This window comes from Schistocerca nitens, chromosome 1 (genome assembly GCF_023898315.1).
Source record: "Schistocerca nitens isolate TAMUIC-IGC-003100 chromosome 1, iqSchNite1.1, whole genome shotgun sequence".
In the NCBI taxonomy this organism is placed as follows: Eukaryota; Metazoa; Arthropoda; class Insecta; order Orthoptera; family Acrididae; genus Schistocerca; species Schistocerca nitens.
In genome coordinates, this window is record NC_064614.1 from 413,357,731 (window position 1) to 413,379,056 (window position 21,326).

The following is a 21,326-nucleotide window of genomic DNA, read 5'->3' on the forward strand; positions in this document are numbered from 1 at the left end:
CTGTTTGAGCTCTAAAATGTTTACTATATGCAAAGAAAGGGACAGGGCAATAAATTTTGTCTGGTATATTCTAAAAGAATAAAAAATATTAAACCTGTAGCCGCAAGAAGTCAATTTCAGACACTTTATATATTACATACATGTACTAAGGTCCAAATGTACTTGACATGAGTAAGTATTGAGTTAAATTAGTAAGAAAGATATGTAATATTTCAGTATACTCAATAATGTTTGTGCCAACAAAATTGTGCTTTATGTCTATGCTTAAAAGATGTTACTTAACAGTTTTATGGACTTCTAAATGCATTCAGATCTGTACCCAACAAGACATTTGTTCAATATTGCAAAAATAGATTTTTAAGAGCTGTACAGCAAATCAGATGGTTCTGTGAAGTCAATTTACTGAACAGTAGTCCTTCCAAATGACTGCTTTATGACTAGGACACCTCGACCAGTTTAACCCACCTTCTCCAACCATCCCATCAAGTCTGTAGTATATGTGACTTGCACAGTAGCATTTACCTGCATGACATTCATCTGGTAATAATTGGAGGTGATTCAGGAAAATCACAATTATTTAATTCATCCATCTAACATATTTCAGTTCTAAATTAAGGTTCTGCCAGAATTTCTGAATAATGGAAAGCAGATTGGGACCCCATCAATCATTTGCATGTCTCTTCGACTGATGTTCATTCCAAATATGGAAGACCATTGCTATCATGTTTGATGCTGTAGTATCTTTTGTCGTCATTCATCACAAAGCACCTGCTACAAAAAGGCACAACATTTTCTTCCCTGATAGCTGCAGACCTGCTATCTGCTGTGCTGCCTCTAAAGATCTTATTCATACCAAAAGAAATTATAATGTTTAACAGTCGAATGAAATGAAGGGATATTACTATACGTATTACTCATTGGCTTCCAAAAATTTATCAACTTTCTTTACCCTCAGTTTTACTGGAATAAGATAACCAATATCTGTTACTGTACATGCAGGTTACCTGGCGTCTTTTCTTCCAGTTCATTCTGTAATGCAGAAATACTGAAACTGAGTATAGAAATATTTCAGCTGTTAGCTAGGCATTACAACTCTTGGAAGTGGGAATATACAGAGACCAAAATTTAGTCACATCACTGCATCCTCTTGCAGTAACAATGTCTCTAATCTGACTGACTCGATCAGCATATGCTGCAAGGATACTTGGGAAAACTGCATTCAATTCTTTTACATCATGAAATTTCTCTTATTCAAGTAAAATAAGTAATTCATAACAGGTTTCAGTTTATTCAGATTCTGAAATATGCACATCTTTACATACAGTTTTTACACTTCCATAAAATAATAAATATCACAGTAATTACAAACTAAATAGTTACAATCTTTCCATTTACACACAGCCAATATAATTACTTCTCTTGTGTAAAAATGATCATGTGTATTATTGAAACTGGAAACAAACAGTTTTTCATGAGACAAAAATGGCACATATTTAGTTAATATGTTTCGTTTACCCACATGCAAAGTTGAATTTTTTTTTATGGCACTGATTTCAGATTTACACAGAACGTTTTGTACAGCCAAGTAGTTCTAATGCCTATAAATCCAAATGGAATACAGTCACTAGAGATATAAGCACAAACTGGTAGGTGATTCTGAAAAAGCATGAACCAAATAAAACTGTCTTCAGAAACTCATTTTCCCTCTCCTTAAGAGGAAATTAATTGCCCTCTTTTAGTATTCCATTGTAAAATATAAGCATGAAGAGAATGCCTGTAAATTTTATACATTATCGTCTCTGTCTACTTCATTTCTCTTACATATAAAGGCATTCTACTTGACCTCAAAAGTTTATAAATTCAATAATGGTCTTAACATGCTGTCCAGTTTAACAATTTCATCCATAATATAGTGCCAACATTTTGAACCACTTAATTCAAATAAGCTTGTTAAATAACTTTCGTGGTTAAAACATTTTACAAGTAATACTCTTAACAGTTTATTCACAAAATAACATTTATTAAAAATTTTAAAATTGTAAAGAGTTTAGCAATAAATAAATATACATCTCAGTCTTTCTGTAAGTGATCAAAAGCATTGAATATCTGCTCTTACTTTTTTCTGTTTCTTACATAAAAAAATAGGCTGGAAAAACAGCAAATTGTGTAAAAGCTTAAGGCACAAATGATTCTGTCTCAAGAATAAAATGCATATACAAATTTCTCCTACGATTATTTCAGTTTCTTTCCAATTTTTAAATACTGTTACAGTTATGAGTGCTCTTTTCAAATATTTTTCACTGAAATCAGTGTCCGTATGACGGAAAGTTAAAACAGTCTTCACTGTGCTGGCACGTAAAAAACAGTTTCCAGTAAAATGAGTGACTATAAACAAAGGCCTATTTTACACATCTAGTCTGTAGGTTTGGACGAAGAAATTAAGTTTAGCAAAATACCAAATGGTCAAAGGCATAAATTGCACCATATTTTGAAGAATACTTTTCCTGATCAAAAATACATTACTTATTGCTTCATACAAATGAACTGTCGTTTATACTCTTAAACTATGAAATAGCACACAAAAGTAACATTCTCCAATGAAACCGATACACCAAAAACAACTTTGTGAAAAGGGTCTATTCAGTGCGTTCCTGCATTAATGAATATAGACCCCCCCCCCCAAAAAAAAATAAAAAATAAAATAAAAGTGAAAAAAAAGGGCCTGGTATTTTTCTTGCTCAGCAAAAAGTTTTACTTAAACTGAATAGGACACTTGATTCTGAGACATTGTTGAAATCAGTAAGTAACCTATTTTGCAACTGACAGGAAATGTATGAATCACTCATGAGCACATAGCTAAATCTAGAACAATAACTAATTTATTGACAATATGAAAGGGTATCTTATTTATTTTACATTATTATAGTACAGATTGAATCTCAATTTGAACAAAAAATATTTATTCTCTGAACATCAAGAATTTTCAACAATGACTTTCAGTGGCTTATTTGAGTGGAGCACTAATAACTGGTTGAGCAACTGTTTTCATTCTATGCAGTGAGAATTGCCATCTAGCTCAGTTAAAACTTGTAATCTAACTTAAGAACTTAATAATAAATAAGATTGCTACTGTCTCATTCATACACATAGACAAAAATGGCAGTGAATCATTTATGATAAGTGTCTTGGTTTTCAGGGTAATAAATTGATATCTACATGAGATATGGCAATCAAGAGGTCATTACTCATAGTGAAATTTAATTTAGTTACTTCTGAGAATTATGATATGCAGACATATTTACTAATGTTTTCACTGCATAGAGTTCCCAGGCACACAGAATATGAAAATACTGTGGGAGGGAAATAAATGCTGTTGGTAGACTGCTCCACCAACCCCATTACAATTATCAGCGTAAATTTTTAACCAACTACAGAGACATACAAAAGTAGTTGGACATGTTTGTGGATAGGGAATGTTTTGTAAATGAAAGTGTGTTATATCCATTTGTAGTATTTTCTTTCACAACTTCTGGAACAAGCTATGGTCCATAATTCGATCAGTCACTTTTGTTTTAAACAGATGGCATAATAATAATAATAAAACACAACTGTATTACACTGAAATTCCAAGAAAACACACATAGTAAGGTGTAAAGCCAGCCTTAGCACCCCAAATGTACATCTTTAAAGTACAATTTTATTTACAATCTTGCAACATGAAAATATAAATGGATGCTGCTTATCTCCACTAAAAAATTTTAGTACAATTTTTACATGCTCCCATTTGACATCTAATGTAGACATCAGCAAATGGGTGAATACATTTCGCAGAATGTGAAATGTCAGAGATCTTTCATATTTGTAAAATAATGCTGTCATTTCTTTATACAATATGTCAGCAGTTCTCTCCCACACACAAGATTTTGAATTCCAAGATTAACCACAAACATGACAGCAAGAATAGTACTTCTAAATTAACTCACTCCATGCACTCACTTGATAATTGCAGTTTATGGGTGTTACAAATTACAATAATTACAATTCAGAGTAATTAATTGTGGTGTGGATGCTCTAGTAAGTAAAAAAAAATGTAGTTCTGAAGTTTCCCAAAATGAAAAACAAATCACTGCATGTCCTTACAAAGTTTTAAATTTATACTTTTGGAAACATCACTGTTACCTGAAGTGTAGGAGTGAGGCTATTTTGCACATAGAAAAGTTTACCCTGACAAGATGAGTCTCACAATACTTGAAAACATAGGAGGGCTATTGTTAATAGAACTGTAATAGAGCCATTAAAAAAGCTTGTTGCTTCAGAACCAACTTCTGCTTCTGCATGATGGTCCGTCTCATCTATTTCATTTGTCTCTCCATCTGAGCCTGTAACTTCACCCTCAATGCCTGGTGGGCAGCCCATCCAGAATACTGATGACTGCATTGGCTTCTCACTCTCCACACGCATGTATTGGTCGTTGAACTTCCAGAAACCTTTTCCTTTAAAGAAGTATGTCTTTCCTGCCAAATAAAACAGATAGAACATAGTGGGTCATTATACAAGAAGCACTTATCTTAAAACTGTAGTTTAAGTTAAAAAATTATACCTTCAATAGATGAAATACCAATAATGTCGATAGACATGCACGGAAGTGCATACACTACCCCCAGCTTCCTAAATAAGAATGTCTTACTAAGGGCTGAGAGAGGGATAGGTTGGGGAAGGTTAAAAAGGGCAGGTCGCTCAGAACCCAGGGTGAAAGGGACTCATCAACTAATTTCTTTTTCCTGTGTTGGCTACACCTTTTAAGTTTGTTGTAATTTAATTTCAAGCTCACTTTCCACGTTGCTCCATAAAGGTTCTCTACTCATTGTTGAAGTTTTTTGTATTGGAGGGAAACCGAACATTGTGGCCATCAAAATGAAAATAGGTCATGGGTGTTCTATTGACTAATATTATGTCTTCATTTACGACGCTTATGTATTTCCTCTGAAAGTATTGAGGACGGTTTTTGTGATATGGAGTGTCCTTGCCTGGCTCTTCTTACAGTTATGGTAGTGAATTTCTCAACATCCTAATAAAGTGTAAAGCAATTATGTGTGTATTATTCAGTACACTAAAATGGGGTGTATCAGTGCTTTATGCTCAAAGACTCTCAGAATAGATTTCATTAAAACTAACAGTGAATCTAAACCTACCCCAAAAATCTATGAATTGCCCAACAACTAGCAATTCATATTCATCACTCTATCGTGTTGAGATTCAAATTTTACTGCCATGTCTGGTGTGAGCAGACATCATTATGTGCATGTTTTTCAAGTCAATTATTAGGAGTATTATTTTATTCTCCATGCAGTGAGTTATGAATAAAGTTGTTTTGTAATTATGTGCCATGCCTGTATGATTAAATTACATCACAACAGGTTACAGGGAGCAAAAACAATATTTTTCGATTAGACAAAAACTTAAATTCCTAGCCTGAAAACCATGGGAATACGAGTTTGTTAACACAAAATAACGCTATATATAACTGCTTTGCATGGAGTTTGACTAGGAACTTCTCCACACAATGATTCTGACAAATGGAGAATACAAGTCCAAGCACTGCTCATCAAAACTGGCACTTGGGGACACAACTAGAGACATACTGCAACATGCAGCATCTAGTAAATGCAAACTGCTTGCTGCTGCAGAAGCTAAATTCAGTTAGCAAGTAACCTTATAAATAAAGATAGAAGTTTTTGTTTAAATCCTGCGGGGAATCCTGCTCTTTCCCTTTTCAAAAAACAGAGGGACAAGTTTATGCTACTTCACTCACTGATTATTAATTCCATAATCAATAACTTGTGATGTCAGTTATCTGTGGTTTGTGATGCCAGTAGCATTTACAATATGCATGAGCATTATCTTTCAAGAGTTTCTTTGAAAATCAACATTTTAAAACACTTGCACAGCAATACTGCTGCTCTATAGTCTTCCAGATAGCTACAACAATTTTAGATGTCCTGTTAAATCTCATGACAGCCTACCAGATGTTGAAACGCTAAATGTAAAAATCTTGGATGAACAGAATGCAATGAGTCGCAAAGACAGTGAAAGTATGAGTGCGGCAATGTTCATTAGATCTAATAAATGTTTCACAAGCAAGACAAAAAGTGCTGTTGAGTGACAGTGATGAATCAGAACGAAAATCAAAACGAAAACACAAAAGGAACAAAATCAGACTGCAAATGCAGCTTCGTAACAAGAAAGAACACAAACAAGATGAGTCCTTTTTCAAGAAGAAACTAAGTAAATGCTGTCAAGAATCTCATTGCTGTTTGGAGTCACTAAACTTCAGAGCAGGTTCATTCATAGAGATGACTGAACCTGTTCCGAAGTTTTATGATTCCAACATTTTTTGGTGCATATAAAGTGTTTGTACTTCACACATGTGCAACAATCCAAAAGTGTTCGCAAATATGACAAAAATGCAGGAGGATTTAATGCTTGCAGATGACAGTGCTACACAAGTAACGGCTAAAGGTGAGATATGCATCACAACTGCAGTCAGTGGCACCAGCTCCATAATGCTTACAAACATTTTGTACCTGCCAGAACTCAAATCCAGCTTCATTTCAGTGACACAGGTTGTGGATAAGCTTATGTGGATTTACATGAAAATGAACCAGATCATCACCAAAGAGGAAACATGAATTTCATGAGAGAAAATTTCAATGGTAAAACAAGCATTGAATGAGAGCCATTGTCAGACTATGAATCATGCTATGGTTTTGAAGAAGACGAGCATCCAGTTACTACAGGCCAAGAATTCAATCCTGTTGTTGACTTCTCATCTGATAAAGACAATAATTCTTCAAGCATCACATGAACTCAACCATTTGTGCCAGGCGTAGCCTCATCAGATGTTTGACTTCACGATGCTAACTTTATTTTGAATGCAAGAAGTCAGTGTCAATGATAAATTATGTGTTCCAATGTGGTTTGGGGAAATATATGATGAAATCAGGTTACTGATGAAAAATGACACATGGGACATTGTAGGCAGGCTAACAAATTAAAGGGTAGACTGTATGGGATCATTCTGAGGAACACATACAGAAATGATGGATTTTTGCTAAGAGACAAAAAACAAGAATAGCTGAATGAGGATTCACCTAATGGCCTCGACCTGACTTTGTGGAAAAATTATCTCCAATTGCAAGAATCTAATTGTTTAGACTACTCATGGGCTTGTCAGTGAAATCTGACTTGGTGTCACACAACTGGATATCACCACTGCATTTCTCAATGGTGAAATTGAGACAAAAGTATTGATGGATCAGCTGGTCTCACTTGTTGAATTCTTACAAAATATGAGCAATGTGGAGAAAGGTAAACATACAGTCAAGAAGGCAAGTGGCATGCTCCAAACATTGAAATCCAGTGATAAGGTGTGTAAACTTAGAAAAGCTATTTATGGACTGTGGCAAGCTGGTAGACAATGGTACGCTAAGTTGAATGCAACCCTAACATCAGTTGGATTCCAACCCACAAATTTAGATCCATGCGTATTTGCAGACAGTTTAGGGAAGCGTCCAGTCTTCCTACTCATTTACATAGATGATGTAATAAAATAAGTTATCAGCCAGATATGACATCAAGAATTTTGGTGCCATAAAGTACTATCTGGTCATCAAGGCAAATAAATCAGATGACAAAATTACACCTGTGTCAAAGAGTCTGTATTAAAGAAGTTTTAAACTTACTCAGAGTGAATGACAGCAAGTCAAGCACGACTCCATTGGCAACTGTGAGCAAGTTCTACGCAACAGTTACAAACACAGAAGAAGAATGTTGGAATCATAAAACTTCGGAACAGGTTCAGTCATCTCTATGAATATATGCTATGTGGTCAATAAGCTAAACAGTACAATAACAGCCATACTTTTATTCACTGGTAAGTGTCTAAGAGAATCCTTCAATACCTCACAGGAACCAGAGACAAGAAACTGCCGTACATCAAAAATAAGAAAGGAATCTTCAGTTTCACTTATGCTGACTAATGAAAATCTAATAGTGATAAGAAATATACAGGTGCAGCTTCACTTTATCCAGATAAGCAATCTCATGGTGTTCACACAAACAGAGAGCCATTGCTCTTTTGTTAATTACAGCTGAGAACTTTAGCCTCATTGAAGCAGCAAAAGAAGTGATTCAGCTGTCAACATTCACAAAGGAGCAATGTTTAGGGAAACTGTAATACATCAACCTGTTCACTGAAAATCAGTCAGCTGGAAAGTTAGAACTTAACCCAGCTTTTCAATCAAAGATTAAGCCCATTTGTATAAAGTGTCTCTTCATATGCCAGGCTCTAGAAGAGTATCCGCTGAAACTGGAATATCAGCCAACAGAATATGTGATGGCAGACATACTGACAAAGGCTCTTCTCGCTCCATTGCATGAGAAATGTGTTGAATGACTTGGACTTCAATCCTAGAACCATGAATTTAAAGGCTCAATTCTTAATTTATAACTGTCTGTAAAAATTTCAGGGAAATATTGGGATTCAGAATTTGCTATCATGTAATATCATTGGTGACTATAGATGTCACTGTGTGCATGTTTTCCAAGTCAACTGTTAGTAGTTCTGTGTTATTCTCTATGCAGTAAGTTACAAATAAAGTTGTTCTTAATTACATGTTGTGCCTGTATTGTCAAACGACATCCCAACATGTATAATTCCATTCACAACTTGCAAATGGTCCATTGTGCTATGTCCACTTCTGGAGTCATGTGATTAAAATCCAATGTTGTTTCAGTGTGAGTGGTGCTAATTTTGGTGAATATCTTATAATCTACAGAGATGAGGCTGGTAAGTTTATGATTTCTTTATATTGCCCTTCTTTCTTGCAAAGCTATTACTTTTGTATTACTTCACCTACTGTTTTAACAATTACATTCCTTAATATCTTGAATGTTGACACCATCTGGCATTTCTTCTGCTGTGTCCGTTTCCTTATTGACTGCTTATCTGCCTCACATCTTAAACTGTTCAGATGTTTTAAGAAAGCTTTGAATGCTTGAATAATTTTCTGTGTATTGTTAATTATTTGGACTTCTGCAATCTTAATTTTCTGTCAACCCAATATAAGGGCTTTTTGTCTTCATGCTCTTCTGTTCTCAACTTTCACTCTTAAATTTCTGAGTTCCAACATTCTCTCAAAGACATCAAACAGTTTTCTTTAATTCATCATATTCTGTTGCTTTCATATTACTGTATACTTGAAACTCTCAACTACTTCTAAAAACTGTCACATTCCATTTGAGATTATCTTTTCTTTCACTTTTTAACTCGTGTAACATTTTTTGGTATTGAATCATTACTAAAATTTTTCTTCATTCCATTCACAGCTGGAGCATGGAATAAATGTATGCTTATATACCTCTTTTGCATGTTTGTGAATTTATTTTGTGGCCCTTATACAATTTGCGTGTAATATACCAAACAAAGGCTGAAATTTTACACTAAAAATCAATTCGTGAAATTATCTATGTAGATTTTTGTGACATGTTGTGCATCTTACTTTCTGTTTGTGGCAGTTAACATTTTACAGCACTTCAGTTACACTCATGACTATTCATGCTGCTGTCTTCGACATATGATCCATGCCCCCTGTCACTCAATGTACACATTCAGTGTACACATTCAATGTAGACAGTGAAAGTGCTTTATAAGCAATTTCTTTTGTCAAGTCTAGTCTCATAAAGCTTCCTCATAGATAACTATATCATCTAGAAGGGTCTGAGGCTGTAACCGATACCATCTGACAAGCAATTATACTGTTGGGCACTACTTAAAGGTCTTGATTTTTGTAGTCAGTCTCCACCTGCTGCTTTCTGCCTATCAAGAAACCCTTAAATAAGTGACAGGCTAAATCCTGTTCATGTGAAAGCTATTTTTTTTAGCAAGTGCAGGCTTGCGTCAAAGAAAAACCTTTCAAAACTATAGAAAGAATTATACATGGTTATTTTCTGGGCTTTCAGTTGTATTTGGAAAACTTAATAATAAAATGTCTCATTTTTCATTCATATTTTTTCTTCAGCAATGTACATTTTGAAGCACAGATTGATCATCTGGCCTTCAATTCTTATCAAAGGACCTTGATGTGTCAACATACCAGAAACATGTATCTGTGACTGTTCCTCATTTTTGTTGCATAAGATACAACAAAGTAACTTCCATATGCAGCCACATTCACAGGTACACATTTTTGGCATGTTGACATCACAATGAAAATCTGATAATGAGGCTATGCTTTGAAATGTACAGTAGCAAAGTAAAAACATGGCTGAAAAGACAGTTGGATTTTATTATTAAGTTTCCCATTATTTTCTTGGTCTTGATTTTGTCAAGAACACCCACTATAGCTGCTGTGAAATATGTGAGCCATTTTTGTTTTTTCTGTCCATGCTGAATTTGGACAATCTCTTGCTTGTTCCTTTCTAACCTATTTCCTGAAGTTGAAGACATAAATTACTAATTCAGATACACATACCACAGCTCTCGCATCTGATGAATAGAGGATTTTCATCTAATCAGTTTGGCACAACACATGTATCTAACGGTACAAGGAAGAAAATTGCAAATATCAGTGTGTTTCATAAACAATAGTCTCTCACCATCTTTCCACTGGAAAACAGCATCCACATTGTAACCAACACCACGCCACATTGACATATCCCGTGGGTAGTCAAGTTCCACCTTGCCAACATCTTCATCAAATCTCCAATACATGGTGCCACTGTAAAAGTAAGTTTTCTTATTGTGTCCCCAAACCATTGCAGCATCCACCCTGTCCAAAGTTTCTGGCAGACCAAGATCTGTTAAAGGCCTTGGGTAGCCATGCATTAGTGTGTTTGCATCATATACAAAGTACTGCCTTCCTGCAAAAAATAAATAAATAAATCAGTAAAATGCTCTTGAATCATGTCTATACAAAAACACATTTTGCTGGAACAGCTGACTCTTCATAACCTTCATGAGCAGTTGAATAGAGGTAACTGCGGTGTTTAAGATAAATTAACAGAAAAGTTTGGCTGGGACGTCATCAGACCTTAAACAGATTGTCAGTGCTAGACTGCACAGATATTTATATTTTACTTGCTGTGCACTTCAGTATAACACTGTGATCAATACACTAGTTTAATCACTGGGCATTACAACTGCTTGGCAATATTGCTTGTACAGTAGTTTATCTGCTTTACTGTTGTGGGAAAAAAAAAGAACTCTGCAATGAGGATTCAGTTTCTGTATATCTTAAGAGATTTGTTTATAAACTGTAAAACACTAAACATAGATCAATGATGTTGTCATCCAAGTGACAGATTAAGCCAATAGAAATAATAAAAAAATAAATGAGGGAAATTCAATTTTGAAACAAAGAGATAACTGGCAGCAGTTTTAAAGGAAAACCAATAAAAATGAAGGAAAACATTTATGATGATATAAACAGAAAGCATGTTTTCCGTGTGAAAATTCTGAACTGTTTATATTTTAGCTCCTCCTTTTAGATTTAAAACATATTAGCACAAGCTGTTAAAGTACAGTTGATTACCAATGAAGAAAACAATTTTCTTGTCAAGCCTCTCATATACAGCATCCACATGGGTGAAGTTCCTTGGCAGGCTGTACCAAAATCTCTGAATTTCTGCTGGATAACCTTCCTCAAGTCCTCTGTCACCAATTCTCCAGAAATACTGAAAATAAGAAACCTTTATTATTATATTTGCTTTGATGTCCCATGTTATGTCAAACAATAAATGTCCAAATTTATTCCCATTAAACTTTATGCTGCAAACAGGCTTCATTGTATTTGCCATTACACTACAACATTAAAATCTAATGATGACTTGATAAGACTACACTTTCACTATCTTTGTAATCAATCAATGACTGAGGGTGTATTTCCTGTCAGAGTTGAAGTAGCACCCCTCTGTTAAATTGTATACTAACAAACCACTTCTAATTAAAACTCAAATCTTTTCGAATGTTTATGAGGAAGAGGCCTGTGATAGGATGCTGACTCAGTTTTCAGAGCAGCCTGCCTCAGTTTGGCATTTGTAAAGGATTATCCACAGGCAAAGCCATATTAGATCCTACAAATGAAGTCCTGGTGCAGCTGAACAAGAAAAATTATCCTGTTGGCGTAACCATTCGATGACAAAACACTGCATAGGAATACATCCCATATTATCAAGTGTGGAGTCAACTGGGAGACGGGAGCTATGAGGCAGAGCAAATGCACTGTACTGACCACTTGTTTAAACAAATTACTATTGTTATATTAAAGCATGTCATGTATATTGTTTTAATATTATGAAAATCCAAGACATTAAGGTAAGTTATATTTACAAATGGCAAGGGGGGAGGGAGGGGGGTGTGGAGCAGGCTAAGTTGGAAATTCTTGAAACTTGAGATTTTTATGGAGGGTTAATACGAAAAGTGCACCAGGAACATGTAACAGACCCTGTTGGCATGTTTGGTATATTCTGTGACCTTGCCACAGCCTTTGATTTGTGGAGGGGGAAGGGTCAGAAAATTCTACTTAAGAAGCTAAAGTGTTACAGCTTGCATCTCCCCAAAGGGTTACAATGACAGACTGTGTCATAGGTATGACATTAACCTCAGAAAGGATCGATACTGTGCACACTCATTCTTTTTTTATCTTTTTTATCTAATACTTAAAACAAAAGACACATGTAACTTAGAACATCACCAGCTGTGTACAAACTGATGAAGTCAAGATCTGTAATACTATTTTTATTCTACCTTACTGTACACGGGAAATTCCTCCCTGTTGATCCTCGCTTCCATTCCTCAATTTTAAATCTATTCAGTCTTTATGTTTTGTCATATTTTCGATAAGGCTATTATATGTCCCATTTGATCTTTTTACTCCTCTTTCAACCACATTAATGAGCCTTCCGATACTCAAGTTCAAGGTAGTGCAGTATTTAAGGGACTGGACTTGCATTCAGGAGAATTATGGTCCTAATTCTTGTCTGGCCATTCAAATTTAGGTTTTCCAAATTTTATGTAAATCATATGAGGAAAGTTCTGGGATCGTTTCCTTGGAAAAGGATGTTGCCTTCCATTTCCTTCCCCATCTTGAGCTTATGCTCTGTCTGTAATGACAAGGTGACACACACTAATCTACCTTTCTTCTTCCTGAAGTTCTGCAAAATTATTGCCCTAAAGTAAAAATTAGCAGGATTTGAAAGGGCAGTATTTCTGTTTACTTAGCCAAGTTAAAAAATGTTGATAAACATAACAACCACCCTCTTTTATTACCAGTATAATTAATCTTACAGTAGCATGTAGAATTTTGTAACTGGAATGAAACTTTTGATAATGAGTAACAGATTATAAAAATAATAGCACATCACTAAGAACAAAAAGAGGAAGGGGCTCATTTGCAAAAGATAACAGACAGCATCATGGCACAAGTTCAGACAAAACCTCCTCAAAGAAAAATGTGGACGTACGGTACCTTGTCCTTGAAGATGAACACCTCCCTGCGAATGACGGAGATGGCATCATAGTTGGTGTTGCACGTATCTGGCTTGACTTCTTGGGGCCTTTCCGTTCGCGGCTCGGCAGGCGATGGCCGCGGCGGCGGGAGTGTGGGGGGTGGTGGCCGCGTGCGAGGGCGGTACGTAGGCGGCGGAGGCGGTGGTTGGCGATGACGCGGCTTGTCGTGCTTGGGCGGCTTCGGCGGTCTCCAGGGAGGCCGCGTTGGACGCGTGGGTGGCGTCGGGGGCGGTGTGGGTGGCTGTGTTGGGGGTGGTGGGGGCGGCGGTGGCTGTGTTGGCGGCGCTGTGGGGTGAGGGGTAGGCCATGCCCCACGATCCCGATCACGGTCATACGGATATGTTGGTATCTTGGCCCACAGCCGCTCTTTTGCACCTGAAAAGAACATAACTCCTGCAGCAAAGTCTACAACACAAAACATCACTTCTTGTCAACACAGCGACCAGAGAGATCTTAATGTGATCAATAATTAGTTATGCTAGGAGTTAACATTGTTTATTGCAGTCTTCGGATGAAGACGTTAAACCTATAACACGGATCTGCTCCAAACGAAAGTGACTCAGTGTGGCAGCCACCATATTTATTTTGGCACATTTAGATGTTTTGTATTATAACTTGCAGTATTCCGTTTCAAGGCAGTGGTTCAGTGAAGATTTATCACAAACACGTTACTCTTATCATTAAATGTCTGTTAATGATGTATGAACGCCATAATCGTTCAAGAGATATGATAGATGTGACTTAAGGAAACAGAAATAGTATGAGTATGGCGTAGCGTAAAGGATTAAGTCATGGATTACACAGAGGACGGAAGTAGGTTCGTGTCGCAATGGCACTGTTTTATTATTACTTATTTTCACCTTAGCGTTGTAAGCGCATTCTGGTACTTCCTTACGAACGTTAATACAAGCATTTTCTGCAGTATTCTATGCTATTTATATTCCCGTCTGATTATAAAACGAAGAATAAAATAAATATTTGACTATTTATTTTCGAATATGACGATTTCCGAGTGTAGGGTTGGGGAGGAACCGAGTGAAACGAGCAGCAATGGTGTAAGTCCTCGCTTGTCACAAATATTTGGCCGTCCATTTCCGAGGGTTTTGTTAGGCAGGAACCTAAGAGGACATTTAGCCGTTTGAGAAGGGAGAGCCGGCTATGCGCATGCGTAAGATGAAGTGCTTGTTACGTCACTCCTGTTTGAAGCAGATAGTGTTGTAAGTTTAACGTCTTCTGTTGTAGGAAGACGCTCTCTTCTTTAGTTTACTATTTAGTGAGATTTTAACATAAATTGTTTGGTATTTTGATGAAATTGTGTATTACACTGACGTACAATAAAGTATCTATGCCAGCCATGGCTGCAATTTTGACTTATATATAAGTTATAACTAAAAATAAATATCAGTAACTAATACTTTCAGTCTATTTGCGACCTCAGTGATACTGTTAATACTATGTTTATTAGATTTGCACTGATGATCACTAAGACGAGCGCTCCTAAACAATAACGACTCTTACATTTTCTCAGCTGTTAATAAACAGAATAATAATTGGAAAACGCACAGCATATACTCCTATTTATTAATAATAGTTTAGGCGCTATTGGTGAAGGCTTATTGCCGTCACGGAAACGCCATAATTAATAACTGCGTGTAAAACTCAGATTATTCCGTATTAGGCGCACTACTTTTATATGGTTCAAATGGCTCTGAGCACTATGCGACTTAACTTCTGAGGTCATCAGTCGCCTAGAACTTAAAACTAATTAAACCTAACTAATCTAAGGACATCACACACATCCAAGCCCGAGGCAGGATTCGAACCGTAGCGGTCGCTCGGCTCCAGACTGTAGCGCCTAGAACCGCACGGCCACTCAGGCCGGCGCACTACTTATATAAAGTAGTCCTTTGAACTGATTTCCACCTTACATTACCTACATTCCGTATACATTTCTCTAGGTGACGTCTGCGTACAATTGCACAAAATAATCAAAGGATGAATTATTATTATTAATTATTATTAGTAGTACCGGTATTATTAATATTATTCTTGGAATTAATTCAAACAGAAAAAAATTCTCTGTGGAAATTATTTGCTCTGTATAATACTCCATTTTGTGCATGTTCGTGTTTCTACTTGAATTTAGTCGACTCCAGGTGATCTCATTTTTAGTGTTTATTATTGGTCTTGTACTGCACGAATAGCAACATCACAGCATATTATTAGTAACAGCACAACACAAACTTGCAATTTATTCTCAGTGAGTCGCAAAGGATTCGTAAAAGTATATAATTTGCAAGGTTCTCACACATTAATAATTCAGAGTTTTAGAAAATTTCGTTTATAATCGCAAGCTGGTACATACATGCAAGGATAAAAGCAGATGGGATACCTGGTGGAATAATACATTTTACAGCATATGTAGGGAAAGGAGTAAACGAAGGAACAGAAACTAGGGAAAGGAATAACGACAAATAAAGTAAGATTGAACCTATAGTGGAGTTAATGGGTTGGAGCTTCGATTCAGCAAGAGCTCTAAAGCGCAGTTACTTTGAAATGACCGACATATAATTTAGAACGTAATTTTTAATCCATGCAGACTTCGATTTTCATATGAAAATTAGAATACAAACTGAAAACTAAACAAATCGATTATGAAAATGCACGACCATGGAAAATGCAAGTTTAAATAAAGTAAAAATTTGAAGCCGGATGACTGTTGCAAGGCCCCGACCCGTTCAGCCGTTAAAATCAGGAAGTTTTATTATTATTATTATTGTTCATAACCATTTATAATTTTCCTTCATAATGTGTTTGTTGTATAACTGCCAAGCGTAAATGACTTCGTGCAATGATACGTAGCTGCTGATGAGAAAGTGGGAGAAAGGAAGATATGAAAAGCCGGGGGCGATATATTGCCTATTCCTCTCGAATAGCACGAAGAGACCTCCTAGGCTATAGTTACTACCCTACGGACGGATCACCATAATTAGCATATACGCCTTGACTCCAAAGCACTGCAATGACGTGTTGCATTTCACCCAGGAGGAGGATGCAGTATGGCGATCGATTGTTTGCCACAACCTCTCTCTTTCTGCTTTTTAGAATTTTTAAAGGTATTATTCTGTTGTTAACGGCCCGCCGTAGCGGCTGGCAGTATACTACCGCTGCCAGGCAAAACAATGGGCCAATTGTCGCTTGGCAGTCAACGGCCGTGACGTCATCGGTCTGCTCTCGCACTGCTGCGGATCTACCGCTGTGCGAATGCTGGGCATGCTAGAAACGGCGCGTTTCGCAATATTTGTTGTAATCTCTGAGAAAGGCCTTGACGGTAACTACGACGAGTGGCCATTGGAGTACATGTATAGTTATCCTGTTCTGTATGACTACAAGCATGAAGAGTTCAAAATGTGCTCGTAAAGTATAATTTGTGGAAGAAGATATATTTCCCGAGCCTGGAGTATCCTATTTAGAGTTAGAGTCTGTTGTTGCTGTATTCAAGCTCATGACTGGTTTAATGCAGCGCTCCATGTCAATCAATATTATGTAAGGGTTTTCATCTCAGCGTAACTGTTTCAACCTATATCCATCTGAAACTTCTCAGTGAGAAGTTCTCACTGTAATGATGCATTAATCTCCCTCTACGACAGTTACTCCTCACCTTGACCTTTCTCACGCTTCTCTCGCTAACAAAATTAACGTTTGCTTGATGCCTCAACGTATGTCCTGTGCTTCGACCCATTCTTTTAGCAACGTTGTGCAGTAATGCTCTTTTCTCTCTCATTAATTCACTGCCTCTTCATTAGTTATTCGATCTAAAAATCTAATCTCCAGCATTCTTTGCAGCAGCACATTTCAAAAGCTTCTACTTGTTGTCTCTACTGTTTATTACCTACAAGATTGTGTTACCATAAATATGATTCCCTTTTCTAAGAAGAAAGGCTAAAATACAGTTAGAATCCGTGTTGTAAACTCTCGTGCGAGTTGTTTCACAGAGATTAACAACGAATGAACGGTGTCGCTACTGCGATGGGCAGTACCAACGACATACGAAGACAGGCAGTATCGGTTGTCAGTTAACACCTGGCGGTCACTTCCAGTCGCTGTAGCGGTTAGCTGCAGCGAAATAGTACCTTCAGTAACCAAACTATGGCGCTGAAAATTTCTTCCGTCAACACCTGTGGTCGAGCTCCAGAACACTGGAAATGGTCGGTGGCCTCTTCCATGGGGACGAATGTAAATGGGCCCTCAGACGATGAGTATTTATTGCGCAGTATGAAAGTGGTTTGATAAGTTGGGTTGTTGTTGTTGTGGTCTTCGGTCCAGAGACTGGTTTGATGCAGCTCTCCATGCTACTCTATCCTGTGCACGCTTCTTCATCTCCCAGTACTTAATGCAACCTACATCCTTCTGAATCTGTTTAGTGTATTCATTTCTTGGTCTCCCTCTACGTTTTTTACCCTCCACGCTGCCCTCCAATACTAAATTGGTGATCCCCTGATGCCTCAGGACATGTCCTACCAACCGATCCCTTCTTCTAGTCAAATTGTGCCACAAACTTCTCTTCTCCCCAATCCCATTCAACACCTCCTCATTAGTTATGTGATCTACCCATCTAATCTTCAGCATTCTTCTGTAGCACCACATTTCGAAAGCTTCTATTCTCTTCTTGTCTAAACTATTTATCGTCCACGTTTCACTTCCATACATGGCTACACTCGATACAAATACTTTCAGAAACGACTTCCTGACACTTAAATCTATACTCGATGTTAACAAATTTCTCTTCTTCAGAAACTCTTTCCTTGCCATTGCCAGTCTACATTTTATATCCTCTCTTCTTCGACCATCATCAGTTATTTTGCTCCCTAAATAGCAAAACTCCTTTACTACTTTAAGTGTGTCATTTCCTAATCTAATTCCCGCAGCATCACCCGATTTAATTCGACTACAGTCCATTATCCTCGTTTTGCTTTTGTTGATGTTCATCTTATATCCTCCTTTCAAGACAGTGTCCATTCCCTTCAGCTGCTCTTCCAGGTCCTTTGCTGTCTCTGATAGAATTACAATGTCATCGGCGAACCTCAAAGATTTTATTTCTTCTCCATGGATTTTAATTCCTACTCCGAATTTTTCTTTTGTTTCCTTTACTGCTTGCTCAACATCGGGGATAGGATACAACCCTGTCTCACTCCCTTCCCAACCACTGCTTCCCTTTCATGCCCCTCGACTCTTGGTAAAGAAAGAAAAAAAAAATGTTTGTTTCGTAAGCAACTCACCTTACTTCTCGACTTTGTGTGTATAGTGTGTATTGTGTATTGAACCGGGGACCTAGAAACGACGGAAAGGCTTCGTCCCTCCGTAGCCCTAAGTGGTTGACAACCCCACAACAGGCCACATCAGTCCACCCACCCCACAGCCGCCCCACACCGAACCCAGGGTCATTGTACGGTTCGGCCCGCAGTGGATCCTCCCCCCCCCCCCCTCCCTCTTCCCGGGAACGTCTCATACCAGACGAGTGTGACCCCAAATGTTTGTGTGGCAGAGTAATTATGGTGTACGCGTACGTGGAGACAGTGTCTGCGCAGCAATCGCCGACATAATGTAACTGAGGTGGAATAAGGGGAACCAGCCCGCATTCGCCGAGGTAGATGGAAAACCGCCTTTAAAACCATCTACTACAGGCTGCCTGGCACACCGGACCTCGACACTAATCCGCCGAGCAGATTCGTCCTGGGGACCGGCCCGCCTTCCTGCTCAGGAAGCAGCGCGTTAGACCGCGCGGTTAGCCGCGCGGGCTACTTCTCGATATAGTCTCCATTAGTCCATTTTTTTCATCCCGTCTAGAACATATATTCTGTCAAACTCTGCAAAATACTCGTTGACTGCAACTATCACTTCCTCATTTCGTAAAAATTTCTTCCGAGCAAGCCAAAGTTTTCAGTTCGGGAACAGGAAGAAGTCGCTTGAGGCTAAGTCTCGTGTACAGGGTGGATCAAAAACCAATTCAAAGCCCAATTCGTGCACTTTCGCCATTGTTAGGGCTGACACATGAGGGACCGTGCATTCTGCTGGTGAAAGAGCATTTTTTTTTTCATCAAACAAGTTTCAAACGAACCATCACGAAGTATAACAGCGTCCAGTTAGGGTTCTGCTTTTTTTTTCAAGTAACCTGAGGAGTATGCCTCGGGAACTCCCAAATACAGTGGCCACCATCTGACAAAATGGTCTTTGCATTCTTCGGCGTACTTTCACCAGGCTTTGTCCATTGTTTTGACTGCCGATTCGACTCTGGTGCGTAATGATGGATCCACGTCTCATCAACTGTCACAAATCGGCGCAGAAAGTCTTACGGATTGGGATTAAATATCATTGTACTGAAATTTTGCGTCAGGTGCACTTTTGGTCGTCTGTGGGCAATCGCTCCACCCACCTAGCACACACCTTCTTCATAGCCAAAACTCCGTGCAGGATATTACCCACTCGCTCAGCTGAGATGCCTAGTCTCAGCAATATCAAGAATTTTTATTCGGCTGTTTTGCATTACTGTACCATGGATTTTGTCAATGGTTACCTTTGTGGTGACCTCAGTCTGATGACCGGAGCGCACTTAGCCTTTGGTGGTTGCCGACCACGCTTAAATCCATTAATCCAAAAGTAAATGGTCTTCAGTGATAGTGCAGTGTCCGCGTGAACTTCATCCAACTCTGTTTTGATTTATGCGGCAGTCCCCCTACACAAACGGAAATGTTTAATAACAGTTCAAAACTCGGTCTCCTCAATTTTCAATCGCGGTCGACACAATGACGAATTCAGACGGTTGTCAACAATGAGCTGTACGCTGTATATCGTTGTAATTCTTCTAGGATCCTTGGAATAATCTAGCTTACCGGCTAGCAAAGCGCAACTAAAATGTTCCATTCTTTCATGGAAATTTACCAGAGTTATCAAACCACACTCTTAATATTAATTGCACGAAAGTGCGAGGCCAAGAACGGCACAGTAGTATTGCGCAACATTTGTGCCTAGGACGAGTGACTTAGAGCTCTGCCTTCATCGCGAACACATCGGCACTCGATGATGCAGAGCTCGCTTGCATTGCGATTGCTGCGTGCTGCAAAAAGAAAAAAACGAGAGCAAGAGGAGATGGACGAAAAAGGTCTTGGAAGACATTCTACGCGCGGTAATACTAACATGCTAATAGAACTTGCAGCTGAGTGTGACGACTACCTGTATTTTTTAAGGATGAGCGAGGAATCTTTCAACTAACTTATGAACTCCGTTACAACTTAAGTACACTGAAAAAATACTGTTCTTACACTAGTCACGTTTTAATTTCCACAATGCTGGAAGCGATCTATAAACCTGAAAAGAGTAAGGTGCATTGTTGTAGAACATCAGTAGGTAGTGCTGTTAAGTATTTCTCAATAAGTAATTAAAGCTTCTGAAACGAACAAATAAGCAGTTGCAGCATTATTTTCCTGTACTTAAGCCCGGGGTGTCCAACAAGTTATCTTGCCTGGGCTATACTGGAAGAAGACGAGTAATTTAGAAAATAAAAACTTTCCATAAACCGGTCCTGTGATAGATACTACTTGGGCCGCACTGATACTTGCCTTGGACCGTATGCGGCCCACAGGCCACGGTTTGAACACTTAAACACTTTTGTCGAATGTTTCTACAGTTAATTACTAAGTAAGTATTGAACATGCAGTGAAACTACCCCCCTTGCTAACTTGAGCAGATGATTTCCTTTATC

The 21,326-nt window shown here is 38.0% G+C and overlaps 1 protein-coding gene across 3 annotated transcripts in view; it reads right to left on the reverse strand.

The window, feature by feature from the left end:
• Nucleotides 1–1,259: 1,259 nt before the first annotated feature.
• Nucleotides 1,260–21,326, reverse strand: part of LOC126249838 (matrix metalloproteinase-2-like) — a 935,541-nt gene continuing 915,474 nt past the window's right edge. For 2 of the 3 annotated variants that reach the window (XM_049951511.1, XM_049951510.1), the window contains exons 5-8: nt 13,527–13,942; nt 11,592–11,733; nt 10,657–10,920; nt 1,262–4,514 (exon numbers count right to left, since the gene is read on the reverse strand). In XM_049951511.1, the coding sequence (XP_049807468.1) occupies nt 4,240–4,514; nt 10,657–10,920; nt 11,592–11,733; nt 13,527–13,942 (1,097 nt within the window). In that variant the 3' untranslated portion in view covers nt 1,262–4,239. Of the gene's footprint in view, nt 4,515–10,656; nt 10,921–11,591; nt 11,734–13,526; nt 13,943–21,326 lie in introns of all 3 variants that reach the window. The other variant, XM_049951509.1, reaches the window with a different exon arrangement.